General features: G+C 36.5%; 1 protein-coding gene across 1 annotated transcript in view; it reads left to right on the top strand.

Annotated features, from left to right (window-relative positions):
- LOC136866725 (uncharacterized) overlaps positions 1 to 24,664 on the top strand; it is a 270,182-nt gene that overhangs the window by 193,384 nt on the left and 52,134 nt on the right. Inside the window, exon 9 of the mRNA XM_068226823.1 lies at positions 16,878 to 16,955. Coding sequence (XP_068082924.1) covers positions 16,878 to 16,955 — 78 coding nt within the window. The remainder of the gene's footprint in view (positions 1 to 16,877; positions 16,956 to 24,664) is intronic.

The following is a 24,664-nucleotide window of genomic DNA, read 5'->3' on the forward strand; positions in this document are numbered from 1 at the left end:
TTCACTTTAATCTAGCTGCCTCTGTGTATCAATGGTAGAGTGTCGGCCTCCAGATTCCAAGATAGTGAGTTCGAACCTGGCAGAGGTAGTCGGATTTTTGAAGGGTGGAAAAATGTCCATTCGACACTCCATGTCGTATGATGTTGGCATGTAAAAGATCTCTGGTGATACATTTGGTGTTTACCTGACAAAATTCATTAAATCTCAGCCATAGACGCCCAAGAGAGTTTTGGTTTACTCGATCTGCCATCTAGTGGGCCTAGAGTAAAATGGAACGTCAAAATTGACAAGCAGACAGCCAGATGGCGTCAAATTGAAATGTCTGCACACGGTAGCTGAGGCCATATGATTATGATTATTGTTATTATTATTATTATTATTATTATTATTATTATTATTATTATTATTATTTTATTATTATTATTATTATTATTATTATTATTATTATTATTATTATTATTATTATTATTATTCACTTTAATCTCAGAAACAGAAGTGGTCATAAGAAAAATTATAGGTTAAATATAGACCACTAGCTGAAAACATACCATAAAGGAATTCTCAGTATAGAAATCTGAGGTGAAGACTTGTGCTTACAGAAGGAAATAGAAACCATAGTAAACTTTCAAAAAATAAGGTTCCATGAAGGAAACCATAATTTAATTTCATTAATTGCAAATGTTAAAAACATTTAAGCTCATTAAGTCTTTGGGCTTTTTCAATCGTGAAATTACCAGCATTTCACCCCAGTGTAGCAGTGGGCTCATCAGTTGGAATGCTACACCTTTCGAAGACGTTGGTGCTAGTTCTTCGTTGAGACAACACTGCATGCCTCCTAAGTAGGACATTGCAGTGACGGTGCACTAGGGGAAGCTACACTGGGGTGCAGTGCGAGAGGTTATGGCGAAAACGCTCACGGCGCCGATACATCGGCTTTGTCCTATATGGATCTCGGTCATTTTGTGTGGTTGTTAAATGGTAACAGTTGATCGTGACGGTAACTTAAGGTGTTGAATTTGTGTTTTACTCTACAGATATATCCACCAGCCATACAAAATATTTTTATTTCCGACAAATGAAATCTGTTGACCGTGAATGTTTATGTTGTGGTTATTCGAAATTTTTAGTGCATGGATCTGTTTTGATTGGCTTATGAATACAACAGTTTGATCTTGCTATCAGTTTAGTTGAGAGATTATTTCGTTTTTTTGATATATCGTGTGATCGCTGCACATTGCGAACTATGATTTTACACCTCATTACTCCATTTTTGCACGTGCTTGCATCATCTTTTTATCATAATGGCTAGGCCATATTCAAGGCCAAATGAGGCTGATATCCTTGAATTTTCAGATGATTTAGACAGTAATAACGACCTTCTTTTGCCGAAAGTGATTCCTGTTATGTGGGACATTTTGAATCTCTGCTGAAGTCTCTTTGTTGATGCAGGCTGTAAATGGTCTCATATAACGGATTCATTCTGAGCAAGTAAATTTGAAAATTCTAAATATTTGTCCTTGTTATTTAATTCATCATCTTCTCGGTGGCCACATGAAGGTATTTCTTGTTTGAACAAATATGATTATTTTAATTATACACCCAAGAACCTGCCTATTTGATGTGATCTGTTCATTATGCTTTATTGCCTGAAGACATCCAGCTTTTGAAAAAACATGTTCGATCTGATGTGTTCCGAGAAGCTGAAATTTATCTCTATTTAACGAATGCACCTTTGATTCTTGATGTTCGATAGTTTTTTTTTTTTTTTTTTTTTTTTCTTCAGTAAAGTAACTACAGATATGCCTTGTGTACACTACTCTAAATCTTTTTGACCAAACATGATGCAAATGAAGCAATAAATTTTGTTTGTTTCACAACTACCCGTAAACCAGGAGAACGTCTCATATCACAAAGATTGAAATTGATGTGTTTTTTTTTTTTTGTTAAGCTCCTTAATATTTCATTTTGGAGTAGGGCGTTTTGCCTTCAGTTCGCATTGTTCTTCATAAATGTAATTTGATAGCGGGTTGGTTCCACTGTAAAATGTTTAACAATTCTACTGTTTCAGGTATGTCACTCGCTGTTATGAAATAAATAACACTTTACTACACTTTGCAAGGGAAATTCAAACCTGTGGAAATACTACACAACAGCACAAAGCACCACAGAGTCAGAAAGCCACCCAGACTACTTGTGTATGCTAGCATTTAGTGTGTGGGTATGTCAGAGGCAAGAAGGCGGTGGGTGAGGGGTTTGCGGTTGTGAGCGGGTCAAGTCATACTAGCCATATTACATGCAGGTAGTGAAACACTGACTCTTCTCAGCATAAGACGCTGTTTTCGAACGTACGGACTGGCTTGTAAAATTTGTGTTATTTTAATTGCTGACCACCACAATGATCTATGAAGAAACACTAGTAAATGGCTATAGAAAATAATTGTCCTCCATTAAAACAACTATAAAACAATTAACACATAAAAATAATGGGGATACTCAGTGTACGAGCGTACCCTGAACCAACACCAATGACAACCTCCATTTCATTGTCTAAGAGTATTACCAGGAAATGTTTAATTACACACTGGTCCAAAATTAAATGCTTCTGTTAACATTTGTTTTAAAAAGAGTGTGATCTGCAGTACTACTTCGATATTTTTATTGGCCCCCGTGTATGTTTTCATGTTTGTTGTCTGCTATTTTTCACAACTGTCAGTGCACTGTTGTTATTTTATATATCCCAGCAGAAAAGGTTTTCATATATATTGTGTTTTTCACACCTTTTAGTATTTCCCTCTCACCTTTAGAAATGGTAGACTGAGATTTAATTTTCACTGTACCTGCAGATACACAACATAAAATGCCCTCATGTTGGAAAAATCATATCTATTGTTTCCATGTACCTGTTGGATAGTTTTTAATTGTATATTCAGTAGTACGTTATCCCTTGTCCCCTGCAGAAACATATTAATAAGGTTTTACTGTATACAGTATATATCTTTCTCTTTTCTTCTTCAATGTACCATGCCCTGTCTCCCAGACATTGGATATGGCCACACTAATGCTTTTCGGTCTTCTGCAACATGGTACAGTTGTTCATAGCTCTGTGCATCAGCCCAGTCTTTAATATTGCTTAGTCAAGTTGGTCATCTCCTCCCTCTTCCCTTTTGCCCTTCAAAACAAGTTCAAAAACTTGTGGGGTGTTTTTTTTTTCATGAAATATATGCCCAGTTTACCACCTTTAAAGGTACACACCTGTTTTCACATTCCTCAACAATTGCTTTAAACCCATCTCAAGTCTGTTTACATTTTTATTTACCGTTTTCCACCGATCATAGTTACTTTTTTTTTAAACTCTCTCATGCCTGCTTTATCAGCCATATGGTACCGCCTAATAGTCCTACTTTTACTACCTTCCTTTATATCACATTTATTTTTAACTACGACAAAAACAGCTTCATGATCACTAATACCATCTATAACTTCGGTTTCTCTATAGAGCTCATCGGGTTTTACCAGCACCACATCCAGGATATTCTTCCCTCTTATCCGTGCGCGTAGAGGCGCGTGGCTGTGAGCTTGCATCCGGGAGATAGTAGGTTCGAATCCCACTATCGGCAGCCCTGAAGATGGTTTTCTGTGGTTTCCCATTTTCACACCAGGCAAATGCTGGGGCTGTACCTTAATTAAGGCCACGGCCACTTCCTTCCAACTCCTAGGCCTTTCCTATCCCATCGTCGCCATAAGACCTATCTGTGTCGATGCGACGTAAAGCCCCTAGCAAAAAAAAAAAAAAAAAAAAATTCTTCCCTCTTATTGGTTCCATCACTTTTTGAATCAGCTGTCCTTCCCATATTAACTTATTTGCCATTTGCCATTTGTTCTCTCATTTGCATTACCTTCCCAATTGACATTTGGTAAATTCAGATCACCTTTTCAATACAATTGGTTTTATTTTGTTAGATCATAATGCTACAACACTATTTTATAGGGACATGTTTCGCTTGAATTTCAAGCATTCTCAGCCTATATAATCATCTCAAGGTAAAGACCTGTCATTTCAATTTGCTTTGACAAATTTGTGCTTAATTATAATTCTAAAATTAAGTAATAGAATATATAAACATAGGAATTTATAAACTTATTAATAGTTTAACAATGTGAATGACTACACTAAAATTGGAGTAACCATTAATTTTAAAGACATTGACGTCCAAAACACAGTATCTTCAGGTGTTGAAAATTTGGCTAAAATTGTTTTCTCAAAGTTCTAGTTTATAAAAACAATTGTAATTTGACTGCTATGTTAAAATTTGAATCATAATTATTGTTAAAACTTATTGGTGTCTGAAGATTAAAATGTTGGATACGTTGGAATTCAGCTTCAGGTTTTAATTTTGAGGCTTGCTGCTGTAATTTATTAGTAAAATATTGAATTAGGTAAATTCATCGAACTAGACTTGTTTTGACAATCAGATTTTCCGTTGGTAGTAGTTTGTATTTATGAGGATTTTAGTCAAAAGGGAAGTCTTGAGGAGTTGATTTGTTTCTTTCATAATATTTGAATTATGGTGCGTCTGTAACAAAGTAAATTTATGTGAGTAATATTGTGTGTTATTGTGCTTTTACAGTGATCTGATGGTATGTATTCACTTACCCCTTTGACTGCTACTACAAAACCTTGTGGAATTTGTTACATTACGGCGATAGTTATCTATTGTGGTTCTACTCCTTGTGTTATACGTACGGAAAAGCTGTTGTGAAGGGTGGGTAGGGGATTTAGGGGAAGAAATATTAGGCGTGGCGTTAGACATTGACGTATCATGTGGTGAGGAGTCCTTATCTGTTGTCGAGGTGGGGGTAGGGGAGGAGACGGTAGGCGGGGCGTTGGACCTTGGCGTGTTGTGTGGAGGGGAATCTTTATGCATTGTCAAAGTAGTCTCTGTGGTGGAAGTTTTCAGATTAAATATCTTAAAGAATTTACTATTATCAGATTTGAAAGTTTGTAATAATATTGGCAATTGCTCTATTAATGGACTTTTTATATCGACCGCGTCATTCAGGTTTTTTTCTTTATTAAAATATTGGTCCAAATAAATGTATATATTTTCAAACTCCGTCATTAGCTTCCCCTTTTCATTCCTTTTGATTATTGTGAGGTCTTTGTCTATTGAGGTATTTTGATGGCCGGTTTCTTTCATATGGTTACTCATTGCGGAATATTTATTGTGCTTTAAAGCGTTAAAGTGTTCCATGTATCTAGTAAGGAAGCTGCGGCCAGTTTGGCAAACATATGAAAATTTACACTGTGTGCATGATAGTCTTGTCATTGTTGGAGTTTACTATGTTATGATTAAAGAATAAATTTTTAGTGATGATGTGTGTTTTGAAGGCTATTTGCATATCCCGTTTTTTCAGTGGGTTTGTTATTTGATGAATCGTTGGACTGGTGTAAGTAAAAGTTGCGTATTTTGATTTTTTAGTCTTTTCCGGTGCGAGATTTGTGGCTAATTTGAGTTTTACTTTATTGATGATTCAATTTACCATCTCTATTTTGTATCCATTGACTAGTGCTAGTTCTTTTATAAAATTTAGTTCCTTCGTTAAATTCGCGGGTGATAAGGGTATTTTGTGAGCTCTGTAGACCATACTAAAAGGTTGCCTGTTTGTGGGTTTTCGGGTGGAGTGAATCATTTCTTATTGTTATTGAAGTGTTCTAGGGCCCCTATTGTTCGTCTTGTATATTAATGACATATCCTCCACACTTCAGTATTGAAACTACCACTTATATGTTGATGATCTGCAGGTATACAAACACACTACTACAAACAATTTACATGAAACATTTCAGCATATTAATTCATATATTGAAAGGCTTACCGCCTATATTAAAAACAACCACTTAATCTTAAATCCTAGTGAAATACAAAGTATTATCATAGGAAACTCTAAAATATTACATGTAATAAGCAATATCAATCCTCCTCCAATCATAATCAATGACATTGCTGTACCGTACCTTAAAAATGTAACTAATGTTGGAATCTCCATCAATGATAATCTGACCTGGAATGAACACGTAACAAATGTATGTAGAAAGGTTCATGCAGCTCTATCCCCTGAAACGTAATAAGAATTCTTTTCCTCAAAAACTTAAATTAAAATTAATCCAAGCACTACTATTTCAATTTTAGACTACTGTGATGTGGTACTAGTCAATCTAAATGCTTAACAAGCTTTGAGACTTCAACGTGCACAAAACTTATGCATACGATATGCCTACCAGCTGCGACATGACGCTCATGTTACACCATATTTCAAAACCTTCGGATGGCTACGCATAAATGAACGAAGGAATTTTCACCTAATGACACTGGTTTACCAAGTGCTCTCGACGAACACTCCTACTTACCTATATTCTAATTTTCGTTTCCTTTCCTCATTCCATGAAATTAGGACCCGTTCTGGTTCCCTACTTGAAATTCCACTAAATCGAACGAATTCCTACGATCATTCCTTTTTAGTTACTGCATCGAGACTATGGAATAAACTCCCAATGGACATTCGGCACCTTACTTCTTCTCATACATTAAAATCTGCCTGCCAAAAGATTTTCCTGGGAACATACGTATAACTGAGTTGTACGAATCATTGTGTGTATGTTGTGTGAATGGCTTTTCTTCATCTATTATGCACTTCAGTCATTATTCTTATTACTATATTTCCTATTTATAGTATTATTATTAGTATTGTCACACTAATTGTCGTACTGATATGTAACTTAGTCTTAAAATTATCTGTCCGTAGTATTATTTCTTTGTAGAGTTTCTATGTCTTACTTTTATGTTTACATTTTTAAATTTTACTATTTATAGTGGTTAAGTGTAAGAGAGGGCCGTGAGCCCTAACTTCGCCACAAATGTGAGTCAGGAATAAATAAAGTAAATAAATAAACAAATGAATAAATAAATAAAAAAACAGCAGCCAAGGTACTTAAACTTAGTGTACTCACTTTTTGGATTTAATGCTGTTGAAGTTTTAAAGTAGCAGTCTTGTTCTTTATCTTGTAGAAAATTACTAGTTTTGTATTTTCATCATTTATATTTGAGCTCATTTCTTCGCGAGTGTTATTCATCTTGTGTAGAAATAGTGGTACACTCTCAAAACTCTCACTAAGAGTTACCATATTATCTGCCATGTTGTAATTTGCTTATTATTTCTTCATTGAGATGCACTCCCACTTCGGATCTGCTAGAGTTTTCTTGAAACTAGCATCGGAGTTTAGATTTTTAACAGTAAAGGGGACAAAACACATCCTTGCCTGACTCCTTGATGAATATCCAGATGGTTTGTCACTCCTTTGTCTATCTGAACTTCAGTTTATTTATTTATATGTGTATGTCGGCGAGTTTACATTTCTCACCTGCAGTTCCGTAATTCATTGGTCCACTTGATGGAGGTAGTGCTGATGGCTTATGAAACCAGTTCTTGCACAAAAACCTGCAGCCACACGTTGCATCTGATGGAAGATGGGTTGTGTGGTAGTGTTTGACGTAGTAGTTTCTTTCTCTGGCGAGTTTCCTCTTTCTGTCTTCGATGTTCCTGGTCAAACTGTACAACTGCACAGTAATAACTAGGGCCAGAATGTTGATGCCGTAAAAAAAATGTTTTAAAAATGCACTTAAAATTTTCAAAAATGATCTAAAAATTCAGAAAATGCGCTATAAAATGGAAAAAATGATCTTATAAACTCACCAATATTTCAAAAATGACATCTTAAGCTCAAACTGAAAAGTCAATCAAAATAGATTTCTAGTACTTAACAAAAGGTTTATATTCACTTTAGTCTGAGTGCACTGCACTACGAAAGTCATTGTGATGTCAAATGTAAATGATCTGTGGTTATCAGCCAACAAGTTTTTATATCTCGAAAAGCTGCATTCAACATCAACTGATGTGATCAGAGCATACTTGAAGTGAGGAAGGTCTTTGCTGTTAAATACTCCTTAATCCCATCCATGCAGTAGTTTTCACCAGAAAGAATGTCTGAGATTTTGCGTAATGTTTTATACCCAGTGTTTTTGTCCAGCACTTTTTTCAAGTTTGATGCAGTACTTGCAGCAATTTCGCCACGATTGTTGTTAAGACTAGTTTCCGCCCGGTTGATTAAGGAAATGTAATCAACCATTTCTTCACCCATTTTCTCCAACGATGTGGTTGTTGCTGTCAATAAGGCGAAATTTGATTTCATGAATACCAAACTACCTTCATTGTTTGGTTTAGATAGCATGTCTTGGGCAATTTTTATTGCTGCAGCTTCTTCACTGTCAAAATTCTGCGTTATTTCCTTCACTAGAAGTTTTTCAATAATACATACACGTGTTTAACCACTTGCCTCAGTGTGTTATGATAGGTTGTGGAGGTAAGGCAATGTCTGGAGCTTCAGCTCTGAAACTTGCGACTCGCGAGGGTGCTTTTAAGAAAATTTAACATTTGCCATAAGCCTGTCTACACTGGGGTAAAGAGCCCTTACTTCTTCACAAACTGTGCAGTCCATGGGCAAGGCATGTAACATGGACCATTTTAGAATAGAGTGCCTTCAATGAATTAGCTGCTCGTACTATATATGGTGCAGCATCAGTTAAAAATAAAAGTACATCATCATGTTTGATGCCCCCAGGCCGCAGGAGAAACATAGCACTATCAAAACAGTTTTGATATTGTAGAATAATTGGTCTTTTCTAACACTTAGGTAGTCTATAAAAATATTTCACCTGGTGTATGCACCTCTTAAAGTTCCAATCACAACGTTGGCTATATAACGCCCCATAGCATCTGAAGTTTCGTCGATTGACACCCATATCTTTTCATTGCAAGTTTCAGATCTTATTTTGTTTAATGTGTCTTCGTAACACTGCGGCAAATAATTCTTACGTAAAGTTGATTCGTCTGGTATTTCTTGATTCGTATATTTTTACAAAAATCCACGTAATTTCGGGCTGTTGAGTTTATACAGCGGAATGTTTGCAGATACGAAAACATCACACAATTCTTTACTGATTTGTGAGGACTTGCCAGAAGTCGAAGCAACTGAAGGCAGTAAGCGCTGAGTTGCAGGTTTATTTGAAATACGCTGAAGAGCACGAATGTGTTTATCACGACCGATATGTTGTGTTACAGTAAATCTTCTTTCAGCAGCTACTTTAGTTCCACATAGTTTGCAAAACAATATGCTTCCATTGGTAGAAAACACATTATCACCAAATTCAGATACTAATTGTTTTAAATGCACTGACACACTTGGTTTTATTTTAGGCATTTTGAAAGCGGCAAAGAACTAATATCTCTCGCCGTGAACTATGCGGAACTGAGACAAGAATATCCACCCCTTCCCCTTTCTACCCCACCACAGCTGACCTTGGTCAACTGAGCAGGTACATTCCATTCTGCTAATAACTGGTTTGCGACAGAAAACAAGAGCATCTGTATACCTACCCCCATAACCTTCTGCATCCAAGATATATTTTTTACTTCTAGTAGCAATACTGAAATATTTTATTTCAATATTTTAAATTATCTTGTATGAGCTACTAGCTTGTTCCTAACTCTGAGAGACTTAACTCCCTCATATAAAGCTGTGACATGACTAAATTGGAAAAAAATGACCTTGAAAGGCCGATTTCTCTAAACATGACAAAAAAATCTGCCGAACTTAAAAAATGCTCTTAAAATGGAAAAATAGCACAAAATGCAAAAAAGATGCAAAATAAAAATGATATATTTTTGCATTAAGGCTGATGATGGCCAGCCAAGGCCGAAACTAGTTTCTAGATTAGAAATTTAATGTAAACATTGCATAATATAGCATTGAAAAGATGCACCATTATGCCATAAGTTAGTTACTATTGTGATCACAGTTCAACATGGATCAAAACCATAAAGTTTATATCCTATGATGTACAACTGCAGCTGAGATGGTAGCACTTCAGTGAGTGCAATCCACTGCAAACAAATACTTGGCATACTCTTGCAATGGATCTTTTGTGTGTGTGTGTGTTTTTTTCTAACCTTCCAGCCTATAAGTTGGGCGCCAGCTATTAATCCTAGGGTCATATATGGGTGATCCCCGGGGATATTTCGAATAAAAATAAAAATATGTAAATTAATAAGCAGGAAGGATAAAAGAGTTAGAAAAAGATTTTGAATGAGAAATTTTTGCAAAAAAAAATATTTTAAGCTTTGGCTGGCAAAGAAAAAGAAATGAACAACAGTTTTAAAAAAAATAATTAATCAAAACTCGCAAGGTTAACTGAAACCCATTGGGCCGATGACCTTCCATGTTAGGCCCCTTAAAACAACAAGCATCATCATCATCATCATCATCATGAAACCCATTAATAACTCATAGGGATATTACAAATATCGGTTATATCTCCCGAGTATCATTTTTCGATAAGCACAAATGCTTCATTTATTAAATTTATTAAGTCTGTTTATTTAAAATTTAATTCCATTCATTAAATCTCTGACATAAAACACTCTCTCTTAATCTCAAACTCCTAAGAAAAATACATATCGAGTGGTTGAAACTTCATTTATATAATTTTAGGACCCATCTTTACGGCTTGGTTATAACAAAAACTTTACCAACATAAATCATTACATATTATTTTATTTACCTCTTATTGGGTTTCATTATTATTAAATTACTGACATCATTTATTAAATCAAATCAATTAAAACATTAAGTTTATTAAATTTATTAAATCATCAAATTTATTAAATAATAACTTTTTGCTGAATCATCTCTACAATTACTACCACAAACCAGACACGGACTGAACAAGTATTTTTATTTGTTTGTTGTTTCAGTAAATCCTCATGTCAGGATTTACTGACATGAGTAAATCCAATCCAAAAATTTCAATCTCACAAACAGCTGTCTCTTTACTAGATTCCACCAACATGGAAATTATACGTTAATAAATGACCCTAATAATAAATCTGTAGCAAAGGGCCTTTCGGAATATAAACAAACACAAATCCCCCAAGAACTTACAACTACACTGGCTTTACTGCAGTGGGAATGGAACCCCTGCCTCAAAAACATGGCCACTATATGGAACTGAGTCCACAATCAATAAATCACAAAAACCATAAAACAGAATTTGCGTTGCCAAGTACGCATATAAGAAATATAAGTCACACGTATCAACGAATAAATCCAGGATGCCAACCATCAGTGAAAACCCCAGGTCCATTGACCCAGTCGAGAATCGAAGCGATGTCCCTCAAGACATCCAATTACAGTATACCTGAAGTACCGTAACTTCTAACCAAAGTGATATTCAGATGACGTTAAATATTCAAATAACCTTTTGCTGTTGTTCTACTTAATTGGAATTGTATAAAATAACATCATAATTAATCTTCAATGACCCTATCTCAACAGGATATAATCTTTCACATTCAAACACAGCAACAAGGAGACTCTTAATTTGAGAGTAAACATTTATCCATCAACAGTATCTCTGGTATAACATATATGTCAGCGTTTCATATGCTATCTCCGTGAAAAGGCACGTACGTATTCAGTCTTCTTTAAATTCCCAATAATCTGGCCTCTCTTGGGCTCACAACATCCACTGGTTCAAATCTCACCAGGATTAACAAAAATATTCCTCACAATCTATAATCAGGAAAACACAATCTCTTGCCTTCAATTATCAGTTTCAGAATATCTCATCTCATATTTATCGCTTATTTTCTTCCTCTCACGAATGTTCTGACTGTTAAAATATATCGTATCACAACAAATCACAAAATAAACTCAATAAAGAAACGTCGAAAAACATGAACTACCTCACAGCACAGATCGCTCGCTGTCTTGACCTAAATCAAATCACTTATCCGTGTACGATGACTTTAAATATAAACTGTAATATTCTCTGTTAGTCACTGGTTCGAGTCCGTAGCACAACACTGATGTATCTTTCTCAAAGAACAAAAATAATCCTGCAGCATGCATACAACTAACATGCTCCCACAAACTAAATGTACATAATGTCATCTAGTCTTCGTAAACATTACACTGATGGCCGGTTTCTGGAATGACAGTTATCTGTAGATGCGTAGTTATCAGTAACTTAACATGGTGATATATTTAAAATGAGTTTCCGAAACAACAGTTATCAGCTTCTTCACAGTTATCTGCGCAACGACTGGTAACTGCAGCTAGTGCTGTAGTTACCTCTATGTTAGAACTGATTCCAACATATACCGCTATGAGGCGCCACTCGTACAAGGTCTTATATTAGTTTCGTAAACATTAGTACGTGATAATGAACTGGTTATAATATATTTACAGTCATTCATTGTAGTTTTAACGTGCTTGGGTGTGTTGGAGTCGACATTATTTTGGTCAGTACATTTACTTCCACGTTATCACTGGCTTTTAGTCACTGATTCCACTTAAATGGTGTCATCTGTCCCTGTATTCTGTTTAGGTTATAGTCTTCTCGGAGTATGACGCCTCTAATGTAGATGTATCTTGCAATACGGGAAATGCATCGTCAAATAAAATAGAACTCGAATCAAATGGATTTTCATCAGGTTCAAATTGACCTTTCTGTGTACAGTAGAATTAATGTTAAGATCTCTTTCGTCAGGCTTTGATTCATGTGTCCCACCAACAGTTAGTTAACACCCATCCTGAAATTATGGAATATTTACATTTGTATTAAATAATAAATATCTTAGGTACCAGTATGCATTTAATATAAGCCTGCTGAATAATAAATATTGATTTTTCATTGCTTTTTTAATGTTATTATATTCTCGGTGACGTGAGGTCTCATAGACTCCTAGTAAACATAAAACACCTGGACTTAATTTAAAATCTTGCAGGGAGCTGTAGGTTATGTCATCTTCTTATCTGTGTCAACACACTTCACACCCTAGGTCGGGGTTAGCTCGCTAGGGTCGATTGAAATTCTCAAGTGGACTTCACATCTAATGGAAACAAGAGAGGTCCACCTATTCAATACCATATAATGTTATAAGAAAAATTATAACATTTTATTATACTCAGTACTGGTTTCGATGCTGGTGTGCATCATCATCAGCCAAAAATAAGAAAAATATACATAGACAAAGTTACAATAAACAATGCATAAAGTACATACAAATTTTACAGAACTCGCAAGACCTAATTAAAAACGGGATCCATAAACATTAACCTATGACTTAAACTTAAAAAATAGCACCAACTGTCTTAAAACTATGAATATACGTCCTCTTGATAAAAGTCCTCTGAATCTAAAAACATTAAACCATGTGTGGACAAAAACCAATGTTTCACTATCATAAAAGTCCAAGAGCATAATTTTTAATTTTGTAAGAACATATGTGTAAAAGGTTTACTTGCTAAACATTCACTGAGTATTAGAGTAACCAGTGCAAGAATTAAGAAACAATTTTTTATTGGTTAAAAATGGCTGTTATTAAAATAACACAACCAGTCAAAAGACGTAACTTCCTATTTTACGTGATAAAACATATGTCTTCTCTAACATAGCCGCTTTCTTTAAGTATTAGATAACAAGATCTTTTTGATGAAAAATATTGGCGGACGCCGTGTTTCCAGGGTACTGTTCTCGGTTCAAACTAGGACCTGAAGCAAATAAAAAAGAAAATAATATCAAGAAAGGCTTTTTTTAAAATCTTGTCGTAAAAAGTTTTACGTGAATAAGATACTCACCTCTGGCAGCGTAATTATTATGTGTTATTAGACATTAGGGAAGACACTGAGATCCGCAAGACACCGTGACCAATGCACCCGCGTCAGCAGTTACGAGAGTATTTTTGTCAATGCATGTTGCGTGCTCAATGTAAGTAAAACATCTCAAATTACTAGTCCGTTGCAGTTATTATGAACTACAAATTCTCAGTTCGAGGAGTACATTAGGGAACTACAGTACTGATAAAAAACTGAGTGATATGGCTATTTTCTTTTGGCTGTTGGAAATCCATGTTTTCCAAGTTGTGCCATGAAAGCCCGAAAAAAAAAAAGGGGGAAAAAAATGGAATTCTTGAAGGGTTTGACATATGATCAGGCGAAATTACATGTCAAAGAAAAATGATAAATGAGTGAGTTCCCAGAGAGATACAAACGGGAATAAGCAACATTTTGTACGTAAGACTCAGCGTCGAGATACGGACGAAAAACTGAAGCAACGGCTATCTTACCGTACATATCCAGCATCCTTGAAGAGAAAAACGACATATGCGTGTTTTAAGTAGGAGTTTTCGGTTTGTTTGCAATCTACAAAAAAAAAATCTGCAACAGTTGCAGCGGGAACAAATGGATATCGCACCATCAGTGCAGAACTTCAGTTCCGGAATGATAGTTTCCAAAGTGTGCTGCACGTTTTCATTTATGGATTTTTTCATTTACGCTTGTTGTGTTCTGGATCAGTGAAAAGTGATCTGTTTGGAAATTGCAGTGTATTTTTATCATTTTACTGACGACAACGATCAAGGTGCAATTTAGACGATGACTGCGTACTGTGAATAAGAAAGAACGGGAAATATATATAACGTTTGCATTATTTGATCGTACATACTGTATATTCATATTATGAGAGATTATTACATGCTGATCAGATTGATTGAGATGACTGTGTACATATTTGCTAACCATTTTTCATTGTAGGAAACTTCTGCTAGTAAAAGTAACTAAATATTACCAAAATAACCCTAAAATCATTTGCGTAGAGACATCTATTGGAGGACGACAGATACCAAACATGATGATAACTGCACTGTTTATTACCAGAGCTTATAAATCTGGATTTAAGTTTCCGGAAACTCATTAAAGTTAACAGCGCAATTAAAGTTGTAAGCGCATTTAGGTAACTCACGGGTAACTGTGGTGTACCAGAAACCGGCCATAACACATGCTGATATCACTGTAAGAAGATTATTTCAACACATGCTCAAGAATGTATTCCAAAGATCAAATTAGCACTAACACACAGGAATTATATATATGAAATAAAAACCCCCGAGGCATTAGTACCACAAATTAACTATACTAACCTAGCTGACCCTTTGCTACATAATTAACCAACATATTTAAATATTACATGCAAGAAATTATTATATATAAAACTATTCAGGCAGCTAGGCGTGCATGTCCTGTGAGATTAAATAAAATCAGATGTACTCATCCTTGTCCATGTTGGTCCATGATTCAGCAATGCACCATTTCAGCCTTCAGGTCGGCCCATTGATGCGATGCTCACTCCATCATGACGTTGGAAATATAACAGTCCTTCGGGCTCTCCTCCATGGTTCTTCTTCTGAAGTACATTGTCCCGACAACAATCTGATTTACGACACATTTGGTAAACTCATGTCCCGCACAGTCTGAAATACACTGTGTCTCTGGTGATCACATATTTAACTTCACATAAAAACCACACAATTTAAAGAAACACAATAAAATAATCCCTCTCAAGATTCTATCCACATAACAGTTTCTTTAGCCTATTCTCCACCAGAATCTATTATTTAATATTATTTACAAGTTTTAACTTGACTTGCGACTTCATTATTTATAAAATTTAACGCTGCTTGCATAACAGATAGCTCGGCACTTCACACTGCTATATATTAATCTGTGACAATTAACCATTAATAATTCCCTTATGGGAAAATCCCTGCGATGTAAGTTTGTATTGAGTGTTTAAAGTTATTATTCCTGCTCAATGTTAACTCCCAAGTTTTTCTGGCGGCAATCTTAAAACACGTCCGACCCGTTCAATTCCAAAATTCAAAGTGAGCTCCTAGTCAGCGTGTGGCGTCATCCAGCCCGTGTGCCTACAGTACACACGTCAAGGGTTCCCCTTCTTGATTGCACCATACTTCCTGTCTCTGGTGATCACATATTTAACTTCACAAGCTGCCAGGATATAATTGAATTTTTACGGAATTATAAGAGTCTTTCTTCGCAGTGTTATCACATTGGCACTACTGCTACCATACCAATTATTCCTTTGCATGCTGCCTTGTGACTCATCTGTTTGAAATTTTCACCAGTAAATCTCATTAGCTCTGTCTCATTTCAATCTCAAGTTTCTCTTACTACCAAATGGAAAATTCCATTACCCTCTCTATGATGCAACATACACCAATCCTCTACATGTGTACCGTTGAAGATATGATTCAGCAGGCCAGATTTCCACATACTTCTTGCTTCAGTATGAACTCTTCTTTCCCAAATATTATTTTTCTCATTACATCTTATTCATATGCCAATGACATGAACCAGTTGGGTTCAATATGTATGTATGTATGTATGTATGTATGTATCTATGTATGTATGTATGTATTTATTATAGAACTACCCTAATTAAAATTGGTAAGATTTTCAGTTAATCAAAATATTTATTTTGAATATGGGTTAGTATTCCCAGTGACAAAGTCATAAGAAAATACACACGTAGCAATGACGAGTGAGTTGGCTGCATCATTCTAGTCACGTATAACTGTGAGCTTGCATTCAGAAGATAGTGGTTTCGAACCCGAATGTTGACAGCCCTCAGGATGGTTTTCCAAGGTTTCCCATTTTCACATTAGGCAAATGTTAGGGTTGCATTTTAATTCCATGGTTGATTCCTGTGCGGTCTGTGCCCTTTGTTTTTTCTGCCATGACATGTTTTACCTTTGAGAGAAAGCACATATCTTTTGGGAAAGGGCTGAGGATCCCCTTTGGTAAAATGTTAAATTCTATTTTTCCTCTTTCCCCGAGTTGACTGTGCCATTGAACTAGTTTTTATGCATGTAATTTATCATTAAATTAAATTTAATTTGCTTAGGTGTGAAGTTAAGACGGCTGGAATGTGGAGACAGTGCTGTACCAGGACCTTCAGGATTAAATCCATCTTTAAAGACAGGTAATTTACTCTTACTATATATTGTCTAATTTGGGAAACCTCTATCTCCATTTTAATTAATAAATACAGGAACTATTTTTAATATCATGTGTTGATTGCAACTAAACTCTTAATGTAGGTTATCCTGACAGTAATTCATGAAATGGGATGTTCTCCAGGAAACCATACTTTAATTTGGAAAATAGCATTTTTGGGTTATTTTATATTTTGGCAGTAGATACATTTGCGAGAAGTCTCTAGCTTAAAAATTGATCACTTTATGTAAAAATTTGAATTTGTAAGACAGAATTTATTCAATTTTCAGAAAATCGATTGGAAAATGGGATATAGTCTTCTGATAATTAGGGACTTAAGAAAATCTGGCTGTTTTACTGGATAAAAGAATATCAGCCTTGCATATTAAAATAATTTTCATTAATATTTTGGAGTTTTATTTTCCAGAATTTAAATGTGTGTACATGTTCAAAATTTGAAAAAAGTGGAAAAGAAAGTTTGTCTTGTGGCACTCATATATGCAAAAGTTCTGCCTTAAGATATACAAATAAGATAGGATACAATAATTATAATGATAGTAGTAATGCTAATGGTAATAATAATAATAATAATAATAATAATAATAATAATAATAATAATAATAATAATATGTATGTATGTATGTTTTAAAAGATGGTTCTAGAATTTTTTTTTTTTTCTAGTTGCTTTACGTCTCACCGACACAGATAGGTCTTGTGGCGACGATGGGACAGGGAAGGGCTAGGAGTGGGAAGGAAGCGGCCGTGGCCTTAATTAAGGTACAGCCCCAGCATTTGCCTGGTGTGAAAATGGGAAACCACGGAAAACCATTTTCAGGGCTGCCGACAGTGGGGTTTGAACCTACTATCTCCTGAATACTGGACACTGGCCGCACTTAAGCGACTGCGGCTATCGAGCTCGGTCATTCTAGAATTACATACAGTCAATATCCAACTAATGATTTACATTACTAATCTATATTGTATCCTGTACCAACAAAACTGAATTATTGCATATTTTTCTGGAATGTTCTTTTGCGAACACAATCCATCTCTCTACTTGGTCCAGGTTCAGTGGCCTTAATGTACCTGGCCGTTGGCACAATGAATACCCCATTTCTGCTCTGCAGTATTCTCAAATGTTGAACAGGTATATCGTCCTTTCTGTAGTCATGCCTTTTACTTCCAACTTCTTAGGTATGTTCTGAGGAAGATTATCTGCCTCACACATCTTCACATTTACAGTTGGACAGTTCAATTTTTGTTGACACGCAATGACCCTGGGTATATTCCTTTTCACAGTAAAATGACCGAAAGATTTGATCTAAAGAACTCTTCTCCAGCCATGTTGCCAGTCATTCATATTTATTAACAGCTCGTCAGTTTCTTTTCCGATGATGACAGCTTTGTTAATAAAATATGTCCAACTAATTAACTAAGTGTTATGAAAATGTATAAATGTAAAATTGTATCAGTATTTCATACTTTCATACTTTACACTTTAAATTGAAAAGGGTAAAAGATATCAAGAAAAGTGCAATACCCTTTTTTGTATTTTAACCCCTTGGTGCCGACCACCATACATCGTATAGACCTCCTTTTCTCCGCATGCTGCTGAACTCCATGCATGCATTTTGTTCTAGCTCGTAAAGTTTTACAGTTGTCGCGATGGAAATGGTATATCTCTGTCTTCCCTGTATGTATGAATCAGCGTAAACCAGTGTTTCATTTTTCCTTTTGAAATAATTTGAAACAGTCTGTGCTCTTTCCATTTGAGAGCATGTAGATAATCTTTTCAATCCCTTGAAACCTCTTACGACTCGTAATTACTTGGTCACTTTGAAATACGGTACTGCATGGCACAGAAGGATGGCATGGGGCAGTTTGAGTGAAAGAGAAGTAATTCCATTTTAATAAATCAGACAATAACAGCACTACACCAGACTGAACTGAGCAAAGCGAGAGTGAATGCATAACATAAGGAATGGGAGGGCATAGTTTGCGCGGCCAAGTAATGGACGATGAAACACTCCAAAATATATGCCCTCTTTTGTCATGAACTAATCATCCCATTAACCTGGGATTTGTGCTAAATGAATCTTTGAACTGTTGTTCCCAGTTCTACTGTGCAGAGTTCCCGAGGCATCAACTACCCTAGTTTTCATTTAATTGTGAATCAACTCAGGCAAATACTAGAACGCCACTTTAATTCTGTACAACATATGGAAGGTTTCTTCTTTATTACTATACAGTAAAAGGTGAATATAAAATTAATTAATGTAAACCACATTCTTTGAGTCTACGTAAACATTTGAAAATAATCTGAGCTAAACTGTTGTAACTGAATTTTTAAAGAGATAGCTGCATTCTCGTAGTGCTCACGTTTGAATAACCTCTGTCCACTGGATAAAGCAGCACTCACATGTTCCCCGTCACTGTGGGGTTAAATTGCCCTTTAAAAAATCAAGAAGGCGAACGAAATGGAATTCGATGAGGAGCTATCAATATTAATGGGGCTTCTGGAAGAAAGAAAGTAGAACTGGCTGAGTCAGCAAAGAGGATGCATGTGGATGTACTAGGAGTAAGTGATATTCGGGTAGGGTGAGATAACTAGCAAGAGAGAGGAGATTGTAAAGTGTATTTGATGGGTGTTAAAAAGGGAAGGCCAAAGTATGGGGTAGGACTGTTTATCAGTAATACTATTTCACGCAACATAGTTTCTGTTAGGCACGTAAATGAGCAAATGATGTGGGTAGATTTGGCAGTTGGAGGAATAAGGACAAGAATTGTCTCAGTGTATTCAACATGTGAGGGTGCAAATGAGGATGAAGTTGGCAAGTTTTATAATGCATTGAGTGACATCGTAGTCAGGGTGAATAGCAAGGATAGAATAGTGCTAATGGGCACTTTCAATGTGAGAGTTGGAAATAGAACCGAAGGATACGACAGGGTGATTGTTAAATGTGGGGAAGATATAGAAGCTAATGGGAATGGGAGTGGGAAGTGTTTGCTGGAATTCTGTGCTAATATGGGTTTAGCATTTACGAATACATTCTTCAAGCATAAGGCTATTCACCTATACACGTGGGAGGCTAGGGGTACCAGATCCATAATAGACTATATATCTTAACCGACTTCAAATTCAAGAAGTCTGTGAGGAATGTACGGGTTTTTCAGGGATTTTTCGATGATACAGACCACTATCTGATCTGTAGTGAACTAGCCTAGGGTAGCGAAAGTGAAATCTGTCTGCAAATGAATAAGGGTAGAAAATCTCCAGGACGAGGAAATTAGACAGAAATACATGGATATGATAAGTGAGAAGTTTCGAACAGTAGACAGTAAGCAGGTCCAGGATATAGAAAGTGAATGGGTGGCATACAGCGATGCTGCAGTAGAAACAGTAAGGGAATGCCTAGGAACGACTGTGTGTAAAGACTGGAAAAAGCTAATATCTTGGTGGGATGATGAAGTGAGAGCAGCTTGTAAATGTAAAAAGAAGGCTTATCAGAAATGGCTCCAAACAAGAGCTGATGCAGACAGGGAATTGTACGTAGATGAAAGAAATAGAGCGAAACAAATAGTTGTTGAATCCAAAACAGTCATGGGAAGATTTTGGTAATAACCTAGAAAGGCTAGGTCAAGCAGCAGGGAAACCTTTCTGGACAGTAATAAAGAAAGGAAGGGAGGGAAAAAGGAAATGAACAGTGTTTTGAGTAATTCAGGTGAACTCATAATAGATCCCAGGGAATCGCTGGAGGGGTGGAGGGAATATTTTGAACATCTTCTCAATGTAAAAGGAAATCATTCTGGTGGTGTTGCGAAGAGCCAACCTCATGGGGAGGATGAAAATGATGTTGGTGAAATTACGCTTGAGGAAGTGGAAAGGATAGTAAATAAACTCCATTGTCATAAGGCAGCAGGAATAGATGAAATTAGACCTGAAGTGGTGAAGTATAGTGGGAAGGCAGGGATGAATGGCTTCATAGAGTAGTAAGATTAACATGGAGTGTTTGGTAAGGTACCTTCAGATTGGACAAAAGCAGTAATTGCACCTATCTATAAGCAAGGGAACAGGAAGGATTGCAATAATTATCGATTTATTCAATTGATTAGTATAGCAGGCAAAGTATTCACTGGCATCTTGGAAGGAAGGGTACGATCAGTGGTTGAGAGGAAGTTGGATGAAAACCAGTGTGGTTTCAGACAACAGAGGGTCTGTCAGGATCAGATTTTCAGTATGCACCAGGTAACTGAAAAATGTTATGAGAGGAATAGACAGTTGTGTTTATGTTTCGTAGATCTAGAGATAGCATATGACAGGGTACCATGGGAAAATATGTTCGCCATACTGGGGGACTATGGAATTAAGGGTGGATTATTAAAATCAATCAAAGGCATTTATAATTGGGCAGCAGTGCGAATTGATGGTAGAATGAGTTCTTGGTTCAGGGTACTGACAGGGGTTAGACAAGGCTGTAATCTTTCACCTTTGCTGTTCGTAGTTTACATAGATCATCTGCTGAAAGGTATAAAATGGCAGGGAGGAATTCAGTTAGGTGGAAATGTAGTAAGCAGTCTGGCCTATGCTGTTGACTTGGTCTTAATGGCAGTTTGTGCCGAAAGCCTGCAATCTAATATCTTGGAACCTGAAAATAGGTGCAATGAGTATGGTATGAAAATTAGCCTCTCGAAGACTAAATTGATTTCAGTATGTAAGAAATTCAACAGAATTGAATGTCAGATTGGTGATACAAAGCTAGAGCAGGTAGAAAATTTTAAGTATTTAGGTTGTGTGTTCTCTCAGGATGGTAATATAGTGAGATTGAATCAAGGTGTAGTAAAGCTAATGCAGTGAGCTCACAGTTGCGATCAACAGTGTTCTGTAAGAAGAAGTCACCTCCCAGGCGAAACTATCTTTACATTGGTCTGTTTTCAGACCAACTTTGCTTTACGGGAGCGAAAGCTGGGTGGACTCAGGATATCTTATTCATAAGTTAGAAGTAACAGACATGAAAGTAGCAAGAATGATTGCTGGCACAAACAAGTGGGAACAATGGCAGGAGGGTACTCGGAACGAGGAGATAAAGGCTAAGTTAGGAATGAACTCGATGGATGAAGCTGTACTCATAAACTGGCTTCGGTGGTGGAGTCGTGAGATGAATGGAGGAGGATAAGTTACCTAGGGGAATAATGGACTCTGTTATGGAGGGTAAGAGGGGTAGAGGGAGACGATGGTTAGACTCAGTTTCTAACGATTTAAAGATAAAGAGGTCTAGAACTAAATGAGGCTAAAGCACTAGTTGCAAATAGAGGATTGTGGCAACGATAGTAAATTCACAGAGGCTTGCAGACTGAACGCTTAAAGGCATAATGGTCTATAATGATAATGTATGTATGTATGTAAGGTAGATCAGACCAGGGATCACAGAGATAATGGCATCAACGTGACGTGGCCTATCCGCCATCTTTAATGGCGGCTCAAGATAAGCCCGACCACAAAATTTGGTGGCAAACTGTGTGTCTACATACTCGGAAGTGTCATGGTTAAGAATTTAAAAAGAAACTGCATCCGAAAGGTTTTGCATACTCATGCAACAATACAGCCTCGTCTGTCAAGGATGAACTGGGAGAGAGATAACATGGAATTTCCTCATTTGCTAATTGTTTCTAAGGTAAATATATCACTTCTTTGAAATTTGTTGGTGGTGAAAGGGGATAGGGACAGAGGCGTTCTAGGACACGTACAAAAAATCCAAACAAATGTGAGGAGACGGAAGGAATTGGATGAGGCAGTGGAACAATTGGAAGAGGCCATCATAACTTCATACCATGACAACTGTCCTCTCACGGTGAAGAAAAAGACCAAAAATTTTAGATGATGGAATAATAATCTAGCCAAAATGAAGAAAGAAGTTAGAGCACTGTACAAAATATCATCTAGAGATGGTATGTGGTACGTATATCATAGCAAACTCACAGAGTATAACACTGAGATATGGAAAGCTACAAGAAAATCTTTGGAGACAGTTCTGTGAAAGAGTGGAATCACACACTAAAGCAGCAAGGCTCCAGAAAGTTCTAAAGGCAATACATATTAACCAAGTAAAAATGATGAAAAATCCCAATGTAACATAGACAGGATGAGACACTGGAGATATTACTAGCATGCCATTTTCCTGACAAAGGAACTATCCATACTGTCATATCGAAATTGACAATGAAATTTGGTAGAGAGTATGAGGGGTACATAAGAAAGCAATGTACAAAAATTCAGCTGCCATTTCGATCTGTAAGGTCCTGAAATCAATACGGAAATGTCTAATATTGCACGCGTTATTGTATAGCTCGACGTGGACAGCCCTGGTGACCAGCTGAAGCAACCGGGTTACCTTGAGCTTTCTGCGCTAGCCAGTTGACACATGTTCCTTTGAAAGAGTAGTCGTAAATCTGGGTAATGTGCTAGAGTATGCTTTACGTTATTTCTGTGGGAAAGGTTTCTCCTCTCCCCATGAAATAACTTCAGAAAAAAGGGGATAGGTCGACATGAGATCAAACTAATTGAAAATCATCCCATGGGTGCCAGTATCGTCTCAAGTGAGGAGACGCCGCAGTCACCTAGCAAATCTAGTAGTTCAAGCTATGCTTCCAGTCCACAGAAAAAAGTGAAACAAACTGTAGATCTTGCGTACAAGAGAGAAGCTGTAAATTTATGATTAAATAAGGGTGGTAAGAAGCGGCTTTCATTAACCACTGTTTGCAAAAGTTGTCGTAAGGTGATGTCACTATGACAAAAGTACAGAATAAAAAGTAGAAAAATTACGAAATTTGTATCCCATACAAATCTGCAAGAAGAAGCCAAAAAAAAATTAAGTCGCAAAGAAATTTGTGGAAGCAACTACAGAGCAATTTTTAGACTACACCCCTCCTTCAATATACAGTACTGATCAGAGTGGTTCCGTGCGCAAAATGGAAGTGAAAAGGACTCTATCGTTTGTTTATGAGAAACATACAGAAACAGTTGCTGCATCAGTTAGTGCACTCAACCATTTGTACACAATTATGCCTACAATAGTATGGCCGGTACTCTTTTCCCGAAATTATTCATTGTACTACGAGAGCCAACTGGAACTTTCAGTCCAAGAGTTTCCTAAGAAATATTTCATGCTAGAAATATAATTGTAACAGCTACAGAATCAGGGAAAATGGGGAAAAAGGAATTAAAGTATAGGTCTAAAGAATCCTTCTTCCCATTTGTGGCAGAGAAGTGTTTGCTACTGCTAGATTCCTGGACTACTTATAGTGATAAGAGCTGTCTTGAAGACATTCCTCCAGGCAACAGTATAGAAATTCTCCAGTCTCCTCCCGGCACTACAGGGAAAATACAGCCCTTGGACAAGTTTTTCTTCCGGCAGTGGAAGGCTTTGTATCGCTGCTTAATAGACATTGAGCTGATGTGTGAAGACTTTCAGTTTGATGTTTATCAGAGAAACAACATACTGAAAATGCAGTCCTTCATTCATTTTCAGTTTTTTTCCCCACGGTTCAAGGACATGATTAAGTATTCGTAGTTCACAACCAATTATACAGCGGAGAGACCTCCGAGTTCGAAGTGCCGGCGAAATATTGCCTTTAAACAAGTAAAGAAAACCGAAGAACATTGTGGCTTCAAAGTGCATATTCGTTGTGCATGGTGCC

This window comes from Anabrus simplex, chromosome 3 (assembly GCF_040414725.1).
Source record: "Anabrus simplex isolate iqAnaSimp1 chromosome 3, ASM4041472v1, whole genome shotgun sequence".
Classification (NCBI taxonomy): domain Eukaryota; kingdom Metazoa; phylum Arthropoda; class Insecta; order Orthoptera; family Tettigoniidae; genus Anabrus; species Anabrus simplex.